The sequence below is a fragment of the Phycodurus eques genome, chromosome 9 (genome assembly GCF_024500275.1).
Source record: "Phycodurus eques isolate BA_2022a chromosome 9, UOR_Pequ_1.1, whole genome shotgun sequence".
Lineage (NCBI taxonomy): Eukaryota > Metazoa > Chordata > Actinopteri > Syngnathiformes > Syngnathidae > Phycodurus > Phycodurus eques.
Window position 1 is genome coordinate 25,603,369 of NC_084533.1, and position 24,383 is coordinate 25,627,751.

Below are 24,383 nucleotides of genomic sequence, written 5' to 3' on the forward strand. Positions count from 1 at the left end.
ACGTACTATTGCAAGGAATTTAGGGATTTCATCATCTACGGTCCATAATATCATCAAAAGGTTAGGAGAATCTGGAGAAATCACTGCATGTCAGCGGCAAGGCTGAAAACCAACATTGAATGCCATGACCTTCGATCCCTCAGGCGGCACTGAATCAAAAACCGACATCAATTTGTAAAGGATATCACCAAATGGGCTCAGGAACACTTCAGAAAACCAATGTCAGTAAATACAGTTCGGCGCTACATCCGTAAGTGCAACTTGAAACTCTACTATGCAAAGCAAAAGCCATTTATCAATAACACCCAGAAACGCCGCCGGCTTCTCTGGGTCTGAGCTCATCTAAGATGGACTGATGTAAAGTGGAAACGTGTTCTGTGGTCCAACGAGTCCACATTTCAAATTTGAGGACATCGTGTCCTCCAGGTCAAAGAAGAAAAGAAGCATCCAGACTGTTATGGACGCAAAGTTCAAAAGCCAGCATCTGTGATGCTATGGGGCCGTGATAGTGCCAATGGCATGGGGAACTTACACATCTGTGAAGGCACCATTAATGCTGAAAGGTACATGCAGGTTTTGGAGAAATATATGCTGCCATCCAAGCAACGTCTTTTTCATGGACGCCCCTGCTTATTTCAGCAAGACAATGCCAAACCACATTCTGTGCGTTACAACAGCGTTGCTTCGTAGTAACAGAGTGCGGGTACTAGACTGGCCTGCCTCCAGTCCAGACCTGTCTCCCATTGAAAATGTGTGGCGCATTATGAAGCGTAAGATACGACAACGGAGACCCCGGACTGCTGAACAGCCGAAGCTGTACGTCAAGCAAGAATGGGAACGAATTCCACCTACAAAGCTTCAACAATTAGTATCCTCAGTTCCCAAATGTTCATTGAATGTTGTTAAAAGAAAAGGTGATGTAACACAGTGGTAAACATGACCCTGTCCCAGCTTCTTGGGAACGTGTTGCAGCCATAAAATTCTAAGTTAATGATTATTTGCTAAAAACAATAACGCTTATCAGTTTGAACATTAAATATATTGTCTTTGTAGTGTATTCAATTAAATATAGGTTGAACTTGATTTGCAAATCATATTTGTATTTGCATTCTGTTTTTATTTATGTTTAACGCAACATCCCAACTTCGTTGGAATCGGGGTTGTAGTTAAAAACGAGATCTCCGTCATATACGAGCTCTGGTGGGAAGCCGCCATGCGTAAACGACGACATCGCCGCGCATTTACATGAGCAGAGCATGCGCAGACAGCGCGCGAAATCCATTCGGATTCGGCCAGTTTATTCCAATTGAGGTGTTTATATGGAGGATTTTAATTAGAATAGAGGGTGTCAAACTCCATCTTGTCGTTGGCTAAACCTTAGTTATTGTTTCCCTCAGAGGCCCGTTATGACGGGAAACCATTTCAATGTACAAAGGCCTCATGGTATTATTACATATGTATATACGCATAATCACTGTTCAACATTTGCAGAGTCATCTGTTTGAAAATATTTGGGGGGAACCTGTCCTCTGGTATTTGCAGAAACCCTCACTGATTCACTGTATTTTTCCCCCCGTTCCGTTGCTGATGAACATTCTTTGTGCAAGTTGCAATCATGGTGCAGCTTTTACAAAGAAACAAGACGTAGACGTATATGATTTGCTTGAGCGGGCCACATAAAATGATGTGGCGGGACAGATCTGGCCCCCGGGCCTTGAGTTTGACCCCTGTGGTCTATAAAGTATGTCAGTCATTAAGCACAGCACCAGTGATTGTTTCCTTGTCAGTCGCTGTTCATGCACACGTCGGTCCGTCTCTTTCCGCACAATGCATGCGTTGTCTTCCAAGTGATTAGCGGTGACCCCTCCCCGCTCACATCATCGTGACGTTCACAGCCACCGGCGGCACGTCGCCGAGTTGCGCTCCGTCACAGTCCAGCTCCAAGTCCCGGCACTGGCACGGCTCTGGAATGAGGCCCAGCACTGCGATCACAGGGAGTCATTTGAGTTGAATTGGAGTGTGATAATCGTGGTCCATACCGTTAAATGTGCTTAGACACATCCCGCTTGCGTTTCATTACAATTATTGCACATTACAATCTCAATATTTGCGACCTGTTTAATAGAAAGGAACTCGACCACATTCCGTTGCATTTAATTCAATATCTATTTCTACATCGTCGCAAGTTGACATGCACAACATGATTGCGAACAGAGAGGAGCTGGTTTCCAAAAGCAGTCAGTGTTGCCACGTTAGCCAATTGCTCACTATAAAGTCAACGCATTGAAGAATGATTTTTATTTATATTTTACGCGGTGGGTGTTCAGAGGTGTGGAGTCACAATTTCACCTATAGTTTTTTTTCCTGTAAAACCTATCCTCAGCTACTTGCTGAAAAACTATTTGTGGTTTATATATATATACATACACACACACCCCCATACATATGTATATACTTTCATGCTGATTAGCACCCCAGGATACCAATATTTTTAGCCATGACTGTATTGTCTCCCATATATTCTGTATTTATCTATAAAAAAAAAAAAAAAAAAAAAAAAAAAAAAAAAGATTTTGTTATTCTGACATTTTGCAAATAGAAATAACTTTGGTAATCCTAATTGACCTGAAACAGGAAAAGTCTCGTCTGATTTTATGTCACACAGTCTGAAAAAAAAAGTGTTATGTTTCTTTTTATGCAGTTATGGTTAAAAAGGGTATCAATGTTTTTAGCAATGACTAACATACATGCACTATATATATATATATATATATATATTGATATATATACATATATATTGACATATATATTGATAGCTTTTTTTTTTTTTTTTTTTTTTTTTTTTTAGATATGGCCCACAGACCACAAAGCCTTCGAGTCATCTCTGTGGGGTTCTCAAACCTTTGGGGTTCAAGGACCACTGACAGCAGAGACATTTTCCCAAGGACCCCTCATAATCCTAATGGTAATGAAACATAACTATCATTTGTACCCCTAAATGTCATGGGAATTAAAAAGCGACGACCATAAATTCATACTTTTAGGGGGGCGAAATCAAGTTATAATGTTATGAGAATAAAGTCAGATTTTTTTTTCCCAAGAAGAAAAATGGTTGTAATCTTTACAAGAACAAAAAACGTATTTCATCGGAATAAAATGTTGTAATTTTAAGAGAATAAGGTTGTATTTTCCAAGATAAAGTCGTAATGTTATCACGTTAAAGTTGATCAAGGAAAGAAAGTCATATTTTAAACAGCGCATATAATCTTCAGCAGTGCGTTTCCATAAACGACAAGCTTTAAGTTTGCTTTCTCAAATTAATAGCACGTAAACATCATGATATGTCATAACAAGTGTCAACATTCGCATAGCCCTCAACAGGATGGTTATTAATGCCTCGTTTGACTAACTGCAATGTCAACAGATAGGCAAAGCAGATAATTGAATCGAATAAAAGAAATTAAAAACCCACAGCACACGATGGACTTTGTCCCAGCGTTGTGGCTCGGCATTCCAAAGTATTTGTCGAAGAGGTGCGGCCATCCGTTGTTATCTCCTGAGAAAAGACGAGAAACATTCCATCAGTTTTGTGTCGGCTTTGTGAAGACTCAAAATGCTCTTTGAAGTTTAAAACCACTTACTGTATATGTTATGCTCTAAATTAAGTCTTTAAGCACTTTAAAGGTCAGAGGACAAAGATGTTATGGGGTCAGTTAAAATTCACATTTGCATTGTTATGTAATACATGCACATCACTTCCAGCACGGTGTCAACAATAGTTTAGCTATAAATTTGGTTTTCCTTGCGCGTATTGAGCACTCCCCGAACATACCCGAAATCGAGACGCCGGGGTTGTAGTTACTCTATCCACCGCGAGGGCTACCGGGAAGTGACGTTGCAATTGCCAAACACAGCGCGCTACACTCTCTACGTACAGGAGCACCCGAGTGCACTTGGCATCGTCAAACCGTACACGTTTGAGCCGATCAGGAGGTCGGAACCTGACCGTGACGACGACGAGTGGCCAAGGAGCAAGTGTACAACGGAAAACGAGAGTGGCCACTGGCTCCACGTGACGGCACTGACTGCAGAAGAGACGACACGATACCGCGCAGAGCGGATTGGAAATACAGACTGGTGTGTTTGTGCATCCCATAAATCCATAATTTACTTGCTCCAGCGTCCTCGCTGGCCTGCTTTTTTACAGATGATGTGGTTCTGATGGCTTCATCAAGCCGTGACCTTCAACTCTCACTGGAGGAGTTCGCAACCCGAGTGTAATGTGGCTGGGATGAAAATCAGCACCTCCAAATCTGAGGCCATGGTACTCAGTCAGAAAATGGTGGCGCGGCCTCTCCGGCTCGGGGAAGAGATCCTGCCCCAAGTGGAGGGGTTCAAGTATCTCGGGGTCTTGTTCACGAGTGAGGGAAGAATGGAGCAGGAGATTGATGCAGACTTAGTATCGGTCTGTCGTGGTGGAGAAATATAAATATCTCAAGCCACTACTTGAGCTTGAAATAGTGTAAAAAGGTATAAAGATGGTGTTTTTGCTGTTTTGTTTGCAATCTACCATGCTTTCATCAGAAACACGCATAGACTGTAGCTCAGTACAGTAGTAATTGCATTAACATTGTAACTCTGGGTGCTCGATTCCCCATCAGCAAAAGCTGCAACAAATTAACTGTACATGCATAGAAACAACACCAATTTAAAACTATTAAAAATAACAAATTGAAGCGGTATGAAAATGCAGTCAAAGGTGATAATGATGACGACAGCAACGCATCCTCCTCAACCGATTCCCCAACGCGGCACAATATCTTTTTTGTAATTTTTTTAACAGCGTGGTGTGAATTGCTGATGATACACAAACTACAAATCTCTCAATGCACCGCAGCAGCTGTCTTATGCAGCTCAAGCGCTGTTTATCTTTGGTCGTACATATCTGTGCGAGCAGCTGGTCTCTGTTCTGCCAATGAACAAAACAACACATACTGTTACTCTAAGAGTCACCGATGAACACTGCAGTCCATCGTATCTCTACAAAACAGAAGGAAACCTTATCCCCAAAAATAGATGTACTTGTTTCCAAGAAAATATTATTATTATTATTTTTTTTTTTAACTTGTGTGTCTAAGTGTATTAACATAGTCAATTATAAAAAATTTCTTAGGGCAGGTTTGGTCCCCACTGTATCTGTACTCATTCCAAGGTAAATACCATGAACTGATGGTGGTCGGGTGCTGTGACATTCACTGCCTGGGGGATTGCCTGAAGCTTACTTGTAGGTCTAATCTTTGCTCAAAACACAAAGCAAAAAAAAAAAAACAACAACAAAAAAAACTGAGGAACAGTTCTTGACTTAAACAATTCACAAGGTACTTGTAAGTCAAAGTACCTCTGAGGTTTCTACGCAGCAAGCGGCCACAAGATGACTGCAAAGCATTACTGTTGTCTAAATGAAGCTCCTCAACTCACTTCAACATAGTTCCTTGGCACCAAGATACCAAAGCAATTCTATTATTTGTTCGATACCATCTTGTGGCATCTTGGTGCCAGGAAACAATTATTTGCCTCGTGTTGCAGGCAAAACTTTGATCCACGAGTGCGCAAACGTCTACAGTACAAACAACATCCGGCCACCATCAGGTCACGTTGGTTATCTTGCAGTGAGTACAGGTACAGTTGTGTTTTCTGCTCGCTTTTTCTGTTTTTGTTTTTTTTTATGTGCATGTATTTGGTCTTTTTTTTTTTTTTTTTCTTCCAACCATGGAAAGAAAATAAAAACAAGAAAGTGAGTGCTCAAATGAAATGAGCATGTAATAATAGAAAAACATGAGTGAGCAAGTGGAGCTAAAATGAAAACAAATAATAATTTGAAAACCAAACCACGAATATGCGGGGGTTCACTTTACAAGCGACAGCAGATTTAGCAGGATGCATATTTGCTAAATTTTAAAAAGGTTCACAAAGTCCTATGAGTCCCGCTGTGCTGCTTTTCTGATGGCATCTTAGAAGGAACTTTCCCATGTCCTCCCTACCGCAGTTTAATGATTTGCGGCAACGCGATAGCCACAGAGCCCATCTTCATTTCCATATTGATAGACAGCGCAGGCGAAGTGCTGCGAAAACACAATGGCTTGCTCGTGACTGTGTTAAATGCAGGCGGGATTAAAAGGTACAGCCATGAAGAAACATCAAAAGAGCAGCGATCGCAAAGTTATTTTCTTGAAAGATTATGATGTACTGTATGTTGCTTGGCTTTAATTACATACCCTATGTGGTTGCCCTTATCTAGATTCCTTAAAGGTTTGTTATGTTTGTATTTCTTCTCTAATTGATTCCCCCCCAATCCCCCCAACTTCAATCCAAAGGAAAATTATTTGCCGAAGGCGATGTAAAGCAGCTGGATCAACAGCGGCTCCTGAACTAATGGATTTGTTTGGCTGGCATTCCGCCATGCTGTTTGCTACGCGCCACCGACATGTAGATATAATAATAGCTTTGTATTCAACGAAAGAGGCCCAGTTGAGTACATCAATTTCTGAGTAAATTGAGATGAAATCAGTATAATATCAGTAAATATGGAATTCTCTGAAATGGCTTTTTCCTCTTGTCCCTCCTTCCCTCTTGAAGACCAAATTACATATCCAATATAACAGGCACAATACGTTTCAAATCAGCTTTTTGGCTCTCCGCGTATAATTGTTAAAACATTTTATTTTATCACAGACGTTTTTTTAAATAGGCAGCAAGGTGTGCCAGTGGCGAGAAGAGCCGTCTCACAGTTCTGAGGTTGGCGGTTCAAGTCCTGGCTTTTGCCTCTGTGTGTGCAGTGGCAGTATTATTAGCAACTTTTGTGTCCCCCACGCGATGTGACTATCGGCAGCAGAATTTGGAGTTCATCAAATTCCTTTCCGTGAAGTACTTCGGCCAGGTGAACTCGTGCACCTACTTATCCCCCCCCCCAAAAAAAAAAATATTCCACACGTTCTTCGCAACAACCGTTTCCCACAAAATGAGTCTGACTCCTTAAGATTTGTCTCCTCGAGCACATTAGGTTTATTGGGGAGAAAGTAAGCACTGATAGTGGTCTTTGACAATCAGTGCTCCTTTCCCCCTTCTCTCACACACAAACGTCTTCTTCTTTGGTGGTTGTCTCCTTCTTTTGAAAAATATTAAAACATTTTCAAATGGCAAATTTACTGGTCGCACATACAGATGCAAAATTGAACTCACACTGTCTCGAATCTTATGTGCAAAACGCGACAATTTAGCAGCAATATGTAGCCCTGCCTAAGGTAAGTGCTATGTTATCTTTTTAAAATGTGTTCAATATTTTCGAACTGTAACGGAGTGTGTCACTCGAAACAAACTCAACCCTTTTACTCATGCCAACAAAAAAGACATTTTGTTCTTGACTAGTTAGCAAGCAGCTAACACAGCTAGCATGTACCTGAGCAAAAGCCATTAGCATTGATTTTCAACCTTGTTACTTGCAATACCAAAACAATTTAGAATCTTCGAGAACCCAACATATGTCTTGGTAAACCTCAAAGACTTCAGCCAACTTAAGAGTTTCATTGGGACTTCAAAGAACCCAACGTTGCCAACATCAACGACACTGCGTCTTCAATTCAAGTAACATATTTTTTGGGGGAAGCACCAGAACAATTCAGAATCTATGAACCCAACATATGTTGTAAACCTGAAAGACAATGTTCAGACTTTGATGAATCCAACATTGCCCAAATCAAAGACACGACAGTCCTCAATTAAAGTAACATACATGTTTTTGGAAACAACAAAACAATTAAGACTCTTCAGTGAACCCAACTTCAATAAGCCCACTGTGTATTTTGTAAAAATCAAAGACACTAAAGTCTTCAATTACAAACAAATTTTGGGGCAACACTTAAGATAATTTAGACTCTTCAAAGTATGTGTATCCTTTTGTAAACATAAAAGACAATTTAGAGTCTCCTCCAGGCTTTATGGGTTTTCTCTGCAATCCCCCTTCTGTCAAAGTATTTTTTGATGATGCAGGTCAAATTTAGACCCCATTAATCCCCCAACTGAGATGGATCAGACCACGGATAAAGCAACACCACTCAACCTCGATCTGTCGCTGGAAGAACACATTAAAAAAAAGTTAGTACCCCTGACACACGGGAAGCGTTTGGAATGCAGCAGTGCCCGTTTTTAAAGTCTTCATCATTTTTATTATTCATTCAGAAGACAGGCCTTCTCGAAAGGTTTCAATGAGACTGCGCACCTTGGGACCGTTTCATATCAGCATCTGATTGATGAGCTATGTTATTTTTCTTCAAATTTCCAATTTTAACCTCAGCTCCTGAAGCACGGTTTGCAGGATTTGTCAAGTGCACAAAAACCCGTTTCAGACACACAAACACACACGCGCGCACACGCACAGAATCATTCGACTACAGAGACCCATCTGTCTAAGTCTTGGGAGAAAAAAATGAGCATGAGGAAGCAGCAATGTTCCCCTTTCTGAACTGGAACATTTGGAAGCCATCAAAATCATTGGAGATGAAAGATTCATAGCGTCCTCTCCAACCACCTGCCCAAGCTGCTGTTATCTGATCGTTCACCTCTGTGGATAATCAGATGAAACTGGTGCTGCTTCTACACACATTCGACCTTTGCCATCTTTTTTTAAAAATCCCGAGGTGAACTGCCGAGGGGCCGCACCATGTTAGAACGCCTGATGGCGAATGTTCATGTTTATACTGTGTAGATTTCGCGGCTGAGCGGTGAACACGGAGGTTTCGCAGCAGCCACATTCCAGATTGGAAGGAGCGGTTGTCATCTTAAAGCTTTTCTTTATACTCGACTGCGCTGACATCACTGCGGCTGTCCCGCGCGTAGTTTGCCTTTATACTCGAGCGCAACCCACGCGCGCTGTTCTGAAAGTGTGCTGCAGCTCTCCTCCAAGTCGGGGGTGTCGCTACGGCTGGTATTGGACAGGACACCACAAGGTGGAGTTTCCTCTGCATTTTTTTTGGGCCATTTCCGGTAGCCGTTTTGAACAAGGAACAAAGCAACAACAATGGCAAGGGTGGAACAGTATCTGCTAGAACAAATGGACCTAGATGACCAGATGATACGAACTTAACCTATATATTTAAAATATCAAAGACCTATGAAAAGACTCGTTGACTTGGCTTCAAAGGTTGACTACTACACTATAGTCTTGAATATGACACTTTTTGGAGCCTAAATTGTCTTTGATCTGAACAAAAGATACGTAAACATGTTTTTGGGAACATCAAAGACATTTGCGAGCCTTCAATGAAACCAAAGTAGGTTTTCCTGCTTCATTGCATTCTAAACTGTCTTTGAAAGACATAAAAACAGCCAATAGCATTTAGTCTTCAATAGACCTAATGTACATGCTTTGTAGTCACCTTCTTCAATTAACGTTAAATACTAGTTTTTGTAACTATTAAAGACACAATAGCCTTAAACATAAACATAACTTGCATGTTTATGTAAACATCAAATACAGTTATACCTGTCTGTCTGATTTACTACATATCGAGCTAGCTTTTCACTTACTGAAGACAAATGTTTAGGCAGCCAACACCAGTTCAGTGTTCTGACAACCTCGGGCGTGTGAAAATATCAGCTGGTAATTTAAGGAAAATGTCACGCCGCCACATACGTATGCCTGAATGGTGAATTGATGTCTTCTTGAATAAATAATGGCTTTTCCGAGAGTAATCTAAACTTCTAAATCTAATTTACGCTGTGCTTAGATAACAGGAGCAAATATGACTACTCTGCTAACTTGAGTCAACATCAACACGTAAAGGTTAGTGGAAAAAAAACAACACTGCGTGGGTTTTCTCCGGGCACTCCGGTTTCCTCCCACATCCCAAAAAACATGCATTCATTGGAGACTCTAAATTGCCCGTAGGCGTGACTGTGAGTGCGAATGGTTGTCTGTTTGTTCCTATGTGCCCTGCGATTGGCTGGCAACCAGTTCAGGGTGTACCCCGCCTCCTGCCCGATGACAGCTGGGATAGGCTCCAGCACGCCCGCGACCCTAGTGAGGAGAAGCGGCTCAGAAAATGGATGGATGGATAAAGCCAAACCTTAATTTTTCTGCACTGACGCCGTTTTAACTAAAGAAAAATCCTGCCTCCGGCATCTTTTTGGAAATAGTTTCTTGACACGTCTTTTGGAGCTCCACGCACAGTAGACATGTCTACCAAATTTCTTCTTGTTTAGTCAAACTAGTTTCAAGGGCTGAATTTTCAACTTTATGGAGTTACTGTCACACGGTTTTGTGTTTTTTGGCAAGTCATCAAATTCATTGCCATACTATGGCAATGCAAAAACAGAAAGGTTTTGTCTGTCCATCTGTCTAGTATACTATGTGGTTCAGATTTTGTCCTTTTGAAGGACCCCTGGAAACGGCCAAAATTGCATCTCATTGGCTGCTTAAGAACAAATGACAGACTTCCTGTGTCTTCCCAGGCATGCCTTCTTGAGACTTCTTTGTGGGTCTACGCATGATAAACATCCCTAACAAAAAGTTTATAAGTCAAACTTGTTTTGGGAACAACATTTTCAAAATTGTGGAGTTACTGTATTGAGAGTTTCAAAAGGAGCCTGAAATGGCTGCTTCGAACCAAACTAGCAAGTTTAACAAGCAAAGCAAATGTATTTATATTGCGCATTTCATGCACAAGGTAACTCAATGTGCTTTACATGATTAAAAGCATTTAAGAACAAAACAAACAAAAAAACAGCTTATTAACATTAAAAACAAAGAAAAAAATAAAAATACAATTAAAACAGCTTACAGTGCATGGTCCTCAGTCGGATAAGGGTGGAGTGCCCTCTCCGGGTCGGGGATGAGATCCTGCCCCAAGTGGAGGAGTTCAAATGACTTGGGGTCTTGTTCCCAAGTGAGGGAAGAACGGAACGGGAGATCGACAGGCGGATCGGTGCAGCGTCTGCAGTGATGCGGACTTTGTATCGATCCGTTGTGGTAAAGAAGGAGCTAAGCCGAAAGGCGAAGCTCTCGATTTACCGGTCGGTCTACGTTCCTACCCTCATCTATGATCACGAGCTGTTGGTTCGTGACCGAAAGAACGAGATCCCGGATACGAGCGGCCGAAGTGAGTTTCGACGCAGGGTGTCTGGGCTCTCCCTTAGAGAGAGGGTGAGACGCTCGGTCATCCGGGAGGGGCTCAGAGTAGAGCCGCTGCTCCTCCGCATTGGAGCAGATGGGGCCAGATGAGGCGGCTTGGGCATCTGTTTAGGCTGCCTCTTGTACGCCTCCCTGGTGAGGTGGTCCGGGCACGTCCCACCGGGAGGAGACCCCGGGGATGACCCAGGACAAGCTGGAGAGACTACATTACTAGGAACGCCTCGGGATTCCCTCGGAAGAGCTAGAGGAAGTGGCTGGGGAGAGGGAAGTCTGGGCTTCCCTGCTGAGGCTGCTGCCCCCGAGACCCGACCTCGGATAAGCGGAAGACAATGGATGGATGGATGGATGGCGAGTGCGAGATAGTTTTTAACCTGGACTTAAAAAGATTCACACTTGGGGCTGACGTCACTTCTGTTGGCAACTTATTCCATTTGTGTTCAGCATAAAAGGGAAATGCTGCTTCACGATGTTTGCTTTGGACTCTGTGCTCCACTATTTGAAAAGCTTTGGCTGAGTTAATTCCAGTCAAATCCAAACGTACCAGAGGGATCATCGCTTGATGACACCCACGTAGAAGAAAAAGGAGGGCTGTCTGTTTAGCTTGCTCACCGCAGTTCTCCTCGTCCGCTTGGTTCCCGCAGTCGTCGGCACCATTGCAGTGCAGCACTTGGGGCAGGCACATGCTCAGGTTGCCGCATGGGAAGAAGCCAAGAGGGCACGAGGGCGACGCTTCTTCGGTCACGTTGACAGCTGGGGGAAAAGAAAGCAAGGATATCAGTAGGTAGGTAGGTAATAGTTAGGCAGGTACCTTCGCAGGAGTTCGGTCGGTCAGTCGGTAGATAGATAGCATTTTATTACAGTCATCATTTTATGTTATCTTGGGCTACCTACCTGCCTTCAGACAAACCCAAACAATCTACCTCCCTGTCTCCCTATTTATCGACCGACCAACCTACCTCCTACTAACTTACATAACTACCCATCTGCAACCAACCGATCTTCTTCCTGCCTTCCTCCTCCTCCCTACCCAGTTCTTGTAAACCTCCAGTACAGGGAGGAGAAATATTACAATACACTATGGACATCAATAATAAGGAAAAATTCTCTGCAGGATTAAAATGGTATGGTATAATAAAATGAAAAACAAAAAAGCAGTGAAACTGATGGGTTTTTTATTGTGGCTGGTCATGCAGAACTGCAAATGATTTGATTCTCTCCCTCTTTGGCACTTAGTTCTACACCACTGCCAGTCACGAGCACCATAATAACATTATTCAACTGCACATTGCACTTTTCTCAGGAAGAAATGCTGATATGATGAGGGCACAGGTCAGTAGGTAGGAGGCTGAAGATAGGTAGTCGTAGTTAGGTCAGAGGGCCGGTTGGTAGGAGCCAGATAGTTAGAAAGGTAGGTGGGAGGTCTACGATGGCAGGTAGGTAGGTCGATTGGAACCAGCTCGTTAGGAAGGAAGGGAGAACATAGGCATGTGGGATGGTAGGGAATGGGTACAAATTAGGTAGGTAGGTTTGTACAAAACATTCACGCTGAAGATAGGTAGTTGGTAGTGGGCTAGGTACAGTGTGTGGGGGGAGATTAGGGAGGTAGGTGTTTAGGTAGGGAGGTAAGTGGTTGAAGAGTGGTAGTAGGAAGGGAGGTAGGTAGATTGGTTGGAGACAGCTAGTTAAGAAGGAAGCTGCATAGGTAGGTCAGTAGGAGGTTGAAGATGGCGAGTAAAAAGGGAAGGAGGCAGGATGTGGAAGATAGGTAGATCATTTGGTGGTCGGACTTGGTACATGTCTCCTTTCAGATCAAAAAGACAACTTTTTGAGTTACCCGGAAGAGTCCAAACTGTAAAAGCTGCAAAAATAGGGAACAACTTGGAGAGGTGCCAACCAGAACATTCTATTATTGTGTGTTATAAGAACCCCCCATGACGATGTCATTTAAAAAAAGTTATTTTTCAAATATTGGCACACAGTGGAGGCTCGCACGACATGCAATAATGGCATTATGGGGGATATATATATATATATATATTTCCCTTTTGAGGGATTGGACCCGGAAATGCACAAGCGAGTGGAAAGATACTGCCATTGCATATTTCAATAAAACAAACTGGCCACATGCTGCCTCAATTCATCTAAATTTGAAAAAATAAATAAATGCATGAAAACTCCTCCTGCTGGCCTTGTTCATTATTTCCATATTGATTTTTAATTACAAAAAAAACAACAAGGCCGGTGATAGACCTTTAATCCTAATATTGTTTTTTTCCCAAATTTTTCAAGTGTTTTTAATTATCAGTTGAAATATTTTTCAATAAAAAAGAATGTTAAACCATAGGAAGATATTAAAAATATAATAAAAGACAAAATAAAAGAGAAAAGCACATGGCCAGCAGAAGGAGCTTTATCAAATATTTTCACGATTGTCTTTATTGTTAGTTTCAAATATTCAGCATTTATTACATCCCGCTTCTTTTGTTTCATTTTTTTCTTAATTCTTTTAAAAAAACATTTTGCATTTACCTGTTCTATGTGTTATATTTACCCATTAAAACCATCAGTAAATAAAAACAAACAAAAAATAAAATAGGTTTTACTCCATTGGTTTGGCTCATATCTTAAAACTGTTATTACATTTCAACAAAATAACTCCAAAAATAGGCAAACATAAAACATTTTCTGTTGGTCTCGTTTCCCCTCTTCCCTTTATTATTTCAAACAATATATATTTTTTCATTGACACGTGGAACAACGTGCAACCCGAAACAAGCGAAGGATTGCGCTAATGAGACAAAATATTGACTGAACGTGAAATGAACTCAGGTCGTCTTCCTGCGCCAATGACTTCGCCCGCTGTACGTGGCTGACTCAAAACACAAGTCACACACACGCACAACGGCAAAAATATTATATTACTCTCTCCTCAGTCTAAGCTGACAGCTGGAGTGACAACTTCATTTCATGCTGCCGCTGCCTCTTTTGTACCACGTCTTTCATTATCCTGACAAAATTACAACCATGCCGAATTATTAAGTTATTATTGTTATTATTTATGACAACACCGCTCGTAGGCGTACAGGATATCGAGACTTAAACGGTACAAAAACGAACTTTTCCTGGCGCTTGGTGTGAGGTGTCACTCAAAATCAATAAGGTTCATGCTCTACAAAGGAACAAAGAACCCATTCAACACTAAATCAACAACAACAAAAAGAATTAAGGAAACGTTTGTGGCTGGTGTCATTCCAAATCAATAGGGTTCCTGCTCTACCAGGAAAATGGAAAAAAGAACAAAGACACAAACAATAAAAAAACAACAACAAAGAACGTTTGTGGCAGTTATCATTCAAAATATACAGGGTTCTTGCTTTAGTAAAGAAAAGGAAAAACATTTGTGTCTGGTGTCATTCAAAATCAATAGCGTCGTGCCCCACACGAAAAAAAGAAAAAAAGCAAAAGCAAAAAGCAAAGACAATAGGGTTCTTCTTGTAAAAAGACTCAATTTGTGGCAGGTGTCATTCAAAATCAGAAGGGTTCTTTCTCCACAAAGAAAAAGCAAAACATTTATGTCGGGACTGTCCAAATAATACCTGAAAGACGAAACATGGAGGTTTTCTACTATGCCCACTGATAAGCTCATCAACAACAAGAACTATACAGTATATAAAAACCTCACTACCACAATTTCCCCAGATTTTCAAACTGTGAAATAAAGAAACAGTGCTTTATGTCACATTTCAGTCTCTGAAATCTCAAGGAGAAAGCCTGAAAAGAAATTTCTCACCTTTTCACCCACTGATAAAATCCTCAACAGGTAAATTCACTACCATTATCTTTCCCCTTTTTCAGCACCTCTTTTCACAGTAAAACAAAATCATAATAAACCCGAAAGTGGCAGAAAATGAGAGTATTTTTCTCTACTGTTGACACCCACTGACAAACTCATCATCATGTACTGTAGATTAAACAATTGTCCCCGCTTTCCTTCCGGCTTAAAGCAGTTTTAACAGAAGCAGACAAACTGCACTAAAGCACACGGATATCAGCAAGGATAAAAGCTTTGCAGCACCCCCGCTGTTTGCGTCCTATCAGCGGTACCGTCACATGAAAGAAAGATGGACTTTCTCTGCAGGATGTTTCCGCTGTCTTTTTTTCCCCTGCATTGACTTGAGATGAAAGCGTCTTTGTCTGCGTGAAAGGTAGGCGAAGATTATTGATTGGACGGATTAGTAACGTACCGTTCCTCTCGTAAAACCGCAGCAAAGCGTTCCCCGGCTCATAGCGAATTTCTGCGAGTACTGTATTTTCACGAGCATGAGGCGCACTTAAAAGTCTTACATTTTCTCCAAAATGGTCGGGCGCCTTATGTGTGACTTTGATGAGCCCTCGGCTTGACTGAGTGGGAGCATTTCCTGCCGACACGCTGCTTATATAGAGGAAAGGCGGACGTGGCTGAGGACAGCATGCAGACGTAAAGTTGGAAGGGTGCGCGTGATGGAAAACGCTAAAGGCCCCCAGTAGTTATATAGTGCCGGGGTGTGCATTGTGCAAAACAACATCGGTTTGGCTAAGGACCCCCGAAAATGGCACCTATGAAGAGGCACGCTTACGAAGCACAGTTTAAACTGCAAGCTGTCCGTTACGTGGAGGAACATGGGAATCGAGCAGCTGCGAGAGAATTCAAGATCAACGAATCCGTGGTTCGCAAGTGGAGGAAGCAGGAAAACGAGCTTCGCCAAGTCAAGAAGACAAAGTTGAGTTTTTGCGGGAAAAAAAGAAAAGAAAACGCAGAAACAAGGCGAGATGGCCCGTGTTGGAAGACCAACTCGAGCAATGGATTCATGAGCAAAGAACAGCCGGGAGAAGCGTCTCTACAGTCACCATTCGACTGAGGGCAATAACGCTTGCAGAAGAAATGAAAATCGAACATTTTCAAGGAGGTCCGTCTTGGTGCTTTCGCCATCTGTCCATCCGGGCAAGGACTATCATGGCGCAGCAACTTCCGGCGGATGACAAGGAAAAGCTGGCCATCTTCCGCTCCTACTGCTGTAAAAAGATTGCCGACAAACACATCCAGCCCGACCACCAACACGGACGAGGTCCCGCTCACCTTCGGCATCCCGGTGAACCACGCTGTAGAGAAGAAGGGGACCACCATGGTAGCAATACGCACAATGGGGCGTGAGAAGTCGGCTTTTACTGTTGTGCTTGGTTGCCCTGGTGATGGACAGAAACTGCCACCTATGGTGATTTTTAAGAGGAAGACGCTGCCTAAAGAAAAGTTTCCAGCCGAAGTCATCGTTAAGGCCTCGTTAATCAAAAGGGCTGGATGGATGAGGAGAAAATGAGAGAGTGGCTGAGTGAGGTGTATGTAAAGAGACCGGATATTGTTTTTCCACGCGTCACCGTCCCTGTTGATCTGTGACTCCATGCGCGCCCATATCACACCGCTGTGAAAAACCAAGTGCAACTAAGACTGGGAGGCAACGCCGGGCGAGTTACGCCACCATATGTGAATGGATTGTGGACGCCTGGGCCAAGGTATCTGCTTTGACTGTTGTCTGAGCTTTCGCGAAAGCCGGCATCATTGCTGAACAGCCCCCCGGCAACGAGACTGACTCCGAAAGTGACGAGAGGAATCCTGGCGTGTTTGTTGGAGAACTTGCCCAGCTGTTCATTTCGGATACAGAAGATGAGGACTTTGATGGATTTGGGGATGAGGATTGATCAAAAAAAATAACGTGAGTACATTGTTAAATACTTCAATAAAGTACCACCGAACTCAGTTTGCTCCCGCTGCCTTTTTAAAAACCTTGTTTTAGCGTGCATGCGTGCTACCGTATGTTTTAAGATAGCGTATGTTTTACCATGCCTGCACCCAATAATATACGGTGCACCTTATGCATGTTAAATACAGAAATAGACCCCGTAACTGAGACTCCGCCTTTTAAATACAGTGCGCCCTGCGGTCGTGAAAATACAGTAATTGACGTAATTATGAGTAATTGACAATTGACTAACTGAGCAAAAAGGTTTAGAATTTTCTAGCGATCCAAAAAAAGTAACAACAAAGCACGACGGTGGTGCCTTGGGACTTAAGAGCGCCTTGACTAACACGTTTTTCGAGATACGAGCCGTGGCGTGGCCATTTTTGTCTTGAGATACGATCAAAAAATGTGGCCAATATCAATTCACAACTCATGTCTCAAGGCATCACTGGACTTTTTAAATAAAACTCATTCAATTCACTTCAACATAGTTCCTGGGCCCCAAGATGCCAAGAGATGGTGGCAAAGCACAATCTTTGTCCAAATGAAGCTCTTTATATCATTTCAACATAGTTCCTTGGCACCATGATGCCACAAGATGTCAGAAAAGCACATCTTTTTCTATATGAAGCTCCTCAACTCACTACAACATAGTTCACTGGCACCAAGATCCCACAAGATGCAGGCAAAGCACAACGTTTGTCTAAATGAAGCTCCTTAAATCACTTCAACATAGCTCCTTGGCACCAAGATGCCAAGAGATGGTGGCAAAGCACAACTTTTGGCGAAATTAAGCTCCTTAACTCACATCGTCCCATGGCACCAAGAGGCCACAATTTAGGGCAAGGCCCTACGTTTGGCTAAATGAAGATCCTCAATTTAATTCGACAGAGTTCCTTGACACCAAGATGCCACGAGATGCTGACAAAGCATTACTTTTATTCCTTTAGCCACAGCACAATAAGTATGGATTGGGCAGGGCCAGGCAAATTTATTTATATAGCAAATTTCATACACAATGTGGTGTACATGATTCGGCATTTAAAACCAAAGAGCAAAAAGACAAAATGACTGAAAAAAAAAAAAAAAAAAAAACTGCGAGAGATCAGTTAAGAAACAGAGAAGCTCTCAAAATGCTCAGTCATAAGCGTGTGGAAAAAAATAGTTTCTAACCTGGACTTGGAAACATTGACAGTTGGGGCTGACCTCACTTCTGTTGGCAACTTAATTCGGTTGTGTGCAGCGTAACACTGGAATGCTGCTTCACCATGTTTGCAACTCTTATCGGGTCGCATGATTAAAAAAAATGATTGAAAGCCAATACAGGATTCTGTGGAGTCTCCTAGTCCTACTCCTCCTCGTCTCAAAATCAATAGCAGGTCTTAAGTTGCAAAAGTATTTTTTAAAAGCAGTAGAGGTCTTAAGTAGTTTTGGAACGGCAGTGCATTTAAAGCCAATAGAGTGCAATACGACAACGTAGCAGTAGCAAGTAGTCCACGGCATTACATGAGCGAGGCCTCAATTAAAATCAAGTGGAAAGTTGCACTTACCAGACGCAGCACAGGCCGCCACAAGGAGCAAGTGAACTTGCGCTGCAGTACGCAAGTATCCTGCGGGAAAAAAGCTCTTCATCATCATAGCCATTGTCGTCGCCTCCCCTCCCCAAAAAAAAGTGGAGCGAGCAGGTCGGCAACACCGGTGGTGCAGCAGTCTACCGGCTGAGTGTAGCTGGCGACACTTGCGCTAGAGAAAGGTTGAAGTGGAGCCATGACGCACGGGAGGAGGCGCGAAGAGGGTGGAGCGGGAGTGAGGGCCTATTAGAGGAGGGGAATGCAAAAAGACTCTCAGCGCGGCGGATGCTCTCACTGCTCACTGTGTACGTGTGCCAAAGTCATGCAAAACTAAATTTGATGTTTAACTGCCAAGTCTCCAAAAGAAATGCCTCTCTTCAATAAAACACTCACTTTCCCCCTCCCATCAGTAGTGGAATGATTTCAGTTCGTAAAAACCCTACAGGACTATTCACACGAGAGTTAACTGCCGAGTCTCTTCACCATCAGGAAAAGAAAAGTAGTCATTTGAGCTGAAAAATAAATGTTTCCTCAAATAGTTGGAGAAGAAAATGTGAGCGGAAACTGGGAAGTCTAAAAAAATAAACAAATGTATGCCTCCCCTTTTCCTCCATCAAAAAAAAAAAAAAAACCTTGTAATAAGTGTAATTATGTCACTTCATAGAAACGACTGTTCATTCACATGCATTAAATGACTAGCGATAGCTCCCCAAAAATAAATACCTCCCTCAAGGAGACACCATCAGGGGCAATAAAACAGTGACATTTAATGACCTGAGTTCAGACATGCTACTGTTTGTACGCAAGAATTAAATGCTGAGTCTGAAAAATAAGCACGTCCCTCAAATAAATGCCTTCCTTTCCACTCGATCAGGGGGAAAAAAACCCAAGTAAGAACTGCATGAATCTCGGAACGAGGATATTTAATAACAAAACGACTGTGTCTGAAAAATAGACGCCTCCCTCAAATGGGCAGAAACTGAAGCTGAAAAATAAACACCTCCTTCACATAAATACCATCAGGAAAACAATGGGTCGTAACTTGAACCAAAAATTAAGTACTTCTTAAATAAACACACCAGGGGGGAAAATAACTTGAAAGACCTGAATTCATCGACACTACTTTTTACAGACAAGATTTAACTGCTGAGTTTTAAAAAAACCAATGTCTCCCTTTTCATCAATCAGTAAAATAAAAAATAAAAAACGTTCAACACTTTCTAGAGTTGTGACATTATGACGACAAGTTGTTCAGATTCAGGAAACTATCCCCATAGGGCAATGATTAGGGAGGTTAAATTTCAAATCAATAAATGGTCCTCTCAAATAATGTAGACCTTAACAAAGCATGGGAAAAGCAATGCCTTCCTGTCCCCCAGTGGGGATGAAGGAACAGGTAATCATGAATTTTGTAAATGACTTTCTAGAGCTGTGACATTATCACTGGTATTAATAAGGTTAACATTTTCACCCCAGTACATCAACCCATTTGAAAAAATAAACACCTCCATCAAATAAACGCATTCCTTTTCCAATCAGGAAAATAAAAACAGGTAATAAGGCATCCATGTTTTGAACAACTTAGTATAGCTGTGGCATTATCACGACCATTAGGACAGAGGTCATTTTCATCCTGAATTAGGGAGAGAAATAAACGCCTCCCTCAAATACTGTAGACATCAGGCACTGAAAAGTCTCCTGGAAACGAGTGAAATGCGGAGTCCTCGTCTGATGCTTATCCTGCAATTTGCATGAAAAGCGCTTTGTGTTTGTAATTGTATCTTGTCACGGTAACATCCTGCCTTCATTGGGATCTGTGTAAAAGGCACCCTAAATGCCATATCTTCTGTTATGGCTCTGATGTGACACATTTTGCAGGATCTCAAAAAATAGTGCAGAGAACAAAATAGTCACGGATGTGTGTTGCTGGCCCGGGGCGCGTTTCGTTCAAGTCGGGCGGGACGAGCTGAGCCTCGTACCCATGTTAGCTTTTCAATTAGCTTTTATCCTCCGCCCATGTCGAAAACAAAGCTGACGCTTTGAGCGACATCTAAATCTGATCGCCTTTTTTTTTGTTTACCCCCTGTTGGAGATAAAACATACCGCGGTTCCTTGAAAAAGACGTTTCACAGTCTGTCACTCCAATTTGGAGAGCTAACGCCACAAGTTTGACAGCAAACTGCTGGAGTCTTAGTTTCATAATCCATTGGCATGCTAGAGAAATCCGCCAAAATCTCTCACATTGACAAGTTGCTGTTCGCGACAATTATTTGTTATCTCGCCATATTCACGGGAGCCTCCCGGAATAGATCCAGAAGGCTCTTTGCCCTGCAGGAACAGGGACAATCTATCTGCTTGATATTGGCGTTGCAGAATGCGGCTTTAAAACAGCAACAAGAAAGAATTTAATTTATCAGTTATTACGTCTTATACGACGCACATAGACATGTTTTGTAATTCATCTCCAACAGGGTTAGAGGAGTGATGATATTATCTCCCTAATGACAGTCATTAATGTTATTGAGCTGAGCTCATGCATGAAGTTCACCCCATACACTTATTCCTTGGTCATGGACACTATTCTCATCTTTTTGGCTCTGAACACCATCACAATGTATTCAAATTGAAACGTACAAGATGTGGTTTGACTGCAGTCTTTCAGCTTTACTTTGAGGGTACTTACATCCATATCAGGTCAAAGGCGCAGGAATGATAACAGTTTGCGTATACATCCCACTTGCTGTATATGCCGACTGCTTTTGAAGTCGACTTTAGCTGCATGCTAGCATTGCGTATCCTCGGGTTACTGAAGTAGGTTTGACGCATATCTCTCAATACCAATTAGCACTCACAAACTTGTACACTGTTGAAAGTTTGTTTCAGCACTATTTTCGAGGAAATATAACCCTACAATGCTGCCCTGGAGCTAGGTAGCGCTACTGGCTCAGTTGGTCAAGAGGAGTCATCCACTCACCGACTGCCGGCTGTGGAACCCGAAATTACCTCCGGGTCAGCATTGTAAATGAGAAACTGTGAAACAATTGCCTTACCTGGCTAAACAAAGGGGAAAAGGAAGAACAACAATTGTGTTCTTACACTGGGCAGTAGTATATTTACCATTAAACAAAGGCATGCGTCTCTGTGTGTGAAGGACACGTGCTGTGATGTTCAAGTCATTTGGAAATTCAACAAAGCAAGCAGCCAAAAGGCTTATTATTAACTATTTCATTCGAAAATTGAATGAATACCTGTAAGTAATAATTTGAGCTTTGAAATAACAGCACAACAAATTGAGATGCTGGAATGACTCATAATCAAGAAAATAGTGGGTCTGCTGTTGCCATGGCCACCGTGGATCGGCTACTTTTGTGGCTGTTTTGTAATCTGTGGTTTACCTAGCGCAGATTAAAAAAAAGTATCAGAATTATCTTTATTTTGCCAAGTATGTCAAAAACACACAAGGAATTTGTCTCCGGTAATCGCAGCCGCTCTCGTACAACAACAGAGACAAAAAGACATTGAGAAAAACAGTCACTGAGCAATAAAAGGTTGCTAGTAATCTGGTAATGTTGGTACAATTTATTTCTTTATTAAAAAAAATCTTTGGACAATTGTGCAAAAAGCTGCAGAGTCCGCTAGCAATTGGATCAGTTTGAAAGACTAATAGAGCAATAGTCCGGTGCAATGACCGTTGTGCAAAGGGCGCTGAGTCTTCAAGAAATGTATGCAGTTTAAAGGGACCAGTAGCCCGATAATCTGGGACAATGTCGATTGTGCAAATGTTGCAGATGTTACTCAGGCACATAAGTAGGCAGTATTGGTCAAGAACAAATAGTGCAGCGTGGCGAGACTGCTACAGTGAGTGCATGAGTAATGTGTAATTGGCCCGACAGAAATGTGACAACAAACGCAAGACAAAAAAAATTGGCAGCATGTTACAATGGAATTGCAAGTTATCTGTTTAAGAAGTTAATGTCTCTCTCTCTCTCTCTCTCTCTCTCTCTCTCTCTCTCTCCATATATATATATATATATATATATATATATATATATATATATATATATATTTATATATATATATTAGACTTTACACCGATTTTATCGGCCTGAACGGTATCGGCCAATAATTGGCATTTTATGCTGATCGGCATTAGTGTCATAATTTGCCGATCATTGATCGGCTCTGCAAAAGAAATTAACTGCGTCGCCATCGTGCGCAGTATATTTGACTCCAAAAGCTGGTTTATGTTTAGCCTTGTCGCGTGTCTTTTGACGTAGTACTGTAAATATTCGAAGGCCAAAGTTATTAAAACAAAACAAAACATGTTGGCGGTGTGGGACAGACAACACGTAATGTTGCTACAAGACAAATTTGGTCTTTCACGATTGCACTATGTCAGACTACTGCAATAAAATCTTGTATTCCGATACCACAGCATCCCGTTTTTTTTACCATCATTGGGCTTTATCTTGTCAAATGCGACCGGATACACCCGTTACCGTGGCTATAACAACAAGAGTGGATCGCGCCGACTGTATTATTAGAATCAATATAATAACATTAGATAAGAAGAAGATAATAAGAATAATAATTATAAGGACAAAATGGGGAAAAACGTGCGCTGGTGGTCACCACTGCTCAGGAGAGGACGTTCGTTTAAGGTTTGCTTGAGGTATGTTCACGTACGTTTAATACGATACGGCTAACAAGCAGGCAACAAAACGTTATGCAGCCTAGCAAGCTACTGCTAGCACTAACGGTTGTACGCAAACATGCCGCCGTTGTGTTGAATTATGCTCTAAAGTTTCGGTGTCGGTGAAGTCATTTAAATACAATAAAGCAATTTAATTACAGTAAGTTAGCACCCATTATTTCTGTCATGTTGTAATGTTGGTTTGACCTGACTGATTAGAATACATGACCTGACTAGAGCAGTGATTTCCAACCTTTATGGAGCCAAGGAACACATTTTACAATTGAAAAATCTTCCGGGACACCAACAAACAAAATGTCACAAAAAGTAGATACACAGTAATTACTGTATGCACTTGCTGCCATCTAATAGAAGAGCATTTATTTGTTCTGTCTGTCACTATGCCTCACTCGCATAAATAGATGAACAAAGATACATTATTTATTGTAAATATTTTTTGGAGCAATTAAGTACACAAGTATATACAGTAAATGAACAGGTCGTTTAAACAGACACATTGTTCCATCTTGTGATCGGCTCGGCGATTGTTTTTTTTCAACTCGTTGATCAAAAGTGGTGCTAGGAGACACGATTGACCCGACTTTGGAGATTTATGAGATATGAGCTGTCATTCGCCCAATTGTTTTGCTCTAACTTGTGAGCATAATCACCAGAGACTAGCGCTGTATGTTGGCAGTGAACTCCACACACTCAACAATAAGCAGCCGTTTGCCATATGGTGAATAATTCTTCAAAAAAGAGGTTGTTTAAAGTTGGAAGTCAAACTCAACATAAAACAAAGAGAATGGCATTCATTCAAAACAATCAAACTGCCTTAAGGATGCCCCTGCCAGCTTAATGCGTATACATAACGGAAAACGCCGTTGACGGGCGAAGATAGCGTACTTGCGGTGTTATAACCCTTTATACAGTAAACACACACACCCAAAGAGCGCGCGCACACACACACAGGCTGCTGTAACATGGTGCAATCACGTTTGACACAAAAGAACGTTACTGAAGTCGCCTCACAACTCAAGACGCCTCCTCTCAACATTCAAAAGCGAGTGATTGGACAAGGACTCGGGTAAATAAAAAATATATATTGAAGAGCGGGAGGAATACTGATGAGGGCGGTTGAATGGATGTGCCACATCAAT

General features: G+C 41.9%; 1 protein-coding gene across 5 annotated transcripts in view; it reads right to left on the reverse strand.

Annotated features, from left to right (window-relative positions):
* rxfp1 (relaxin family peptide receptor 1) overlaps positions 1-18,681 on the reverse strand; it is a 37,715-nt gene extending 19,034 nt beyond the window's left edge. For 3 of the 5 annotated variants that reach the window (XM_061685024.1, XM_061685023.1, XM_061685028.1), the window contains exons 1-4: positions 18,510-18,681; positions 11,795-11,935; positions 3,473-3,556; positions 1,877-1,982 (exon numbers count right to left, since the gene is read on the reverse strand). In XM_061685024.1, coding sequence (XP_061541008.1) covers positions 1,877-1,982; positions 3,473-3,556; positions 11,795-11,935; positions 18,510-18,603 — 425 coding nt within the window. In that variant the 5' untranslated portion in view covers positions 18,604-18,681. Of the gene's footprint in view, positions 1-1,876; positions 1,983-3,472; positions 3,557-11,726; positions 11,936-14,975; positions 15,055-18,509 lie in introns of those variants that run through there. The other 2 variants (XM_061685025.1, XM_061685026.1) reach the window with 2 other exon arrangements.
* Between the last annotated feature and the right edge of the window lie 5,702 nt (positions 18,682-24,383).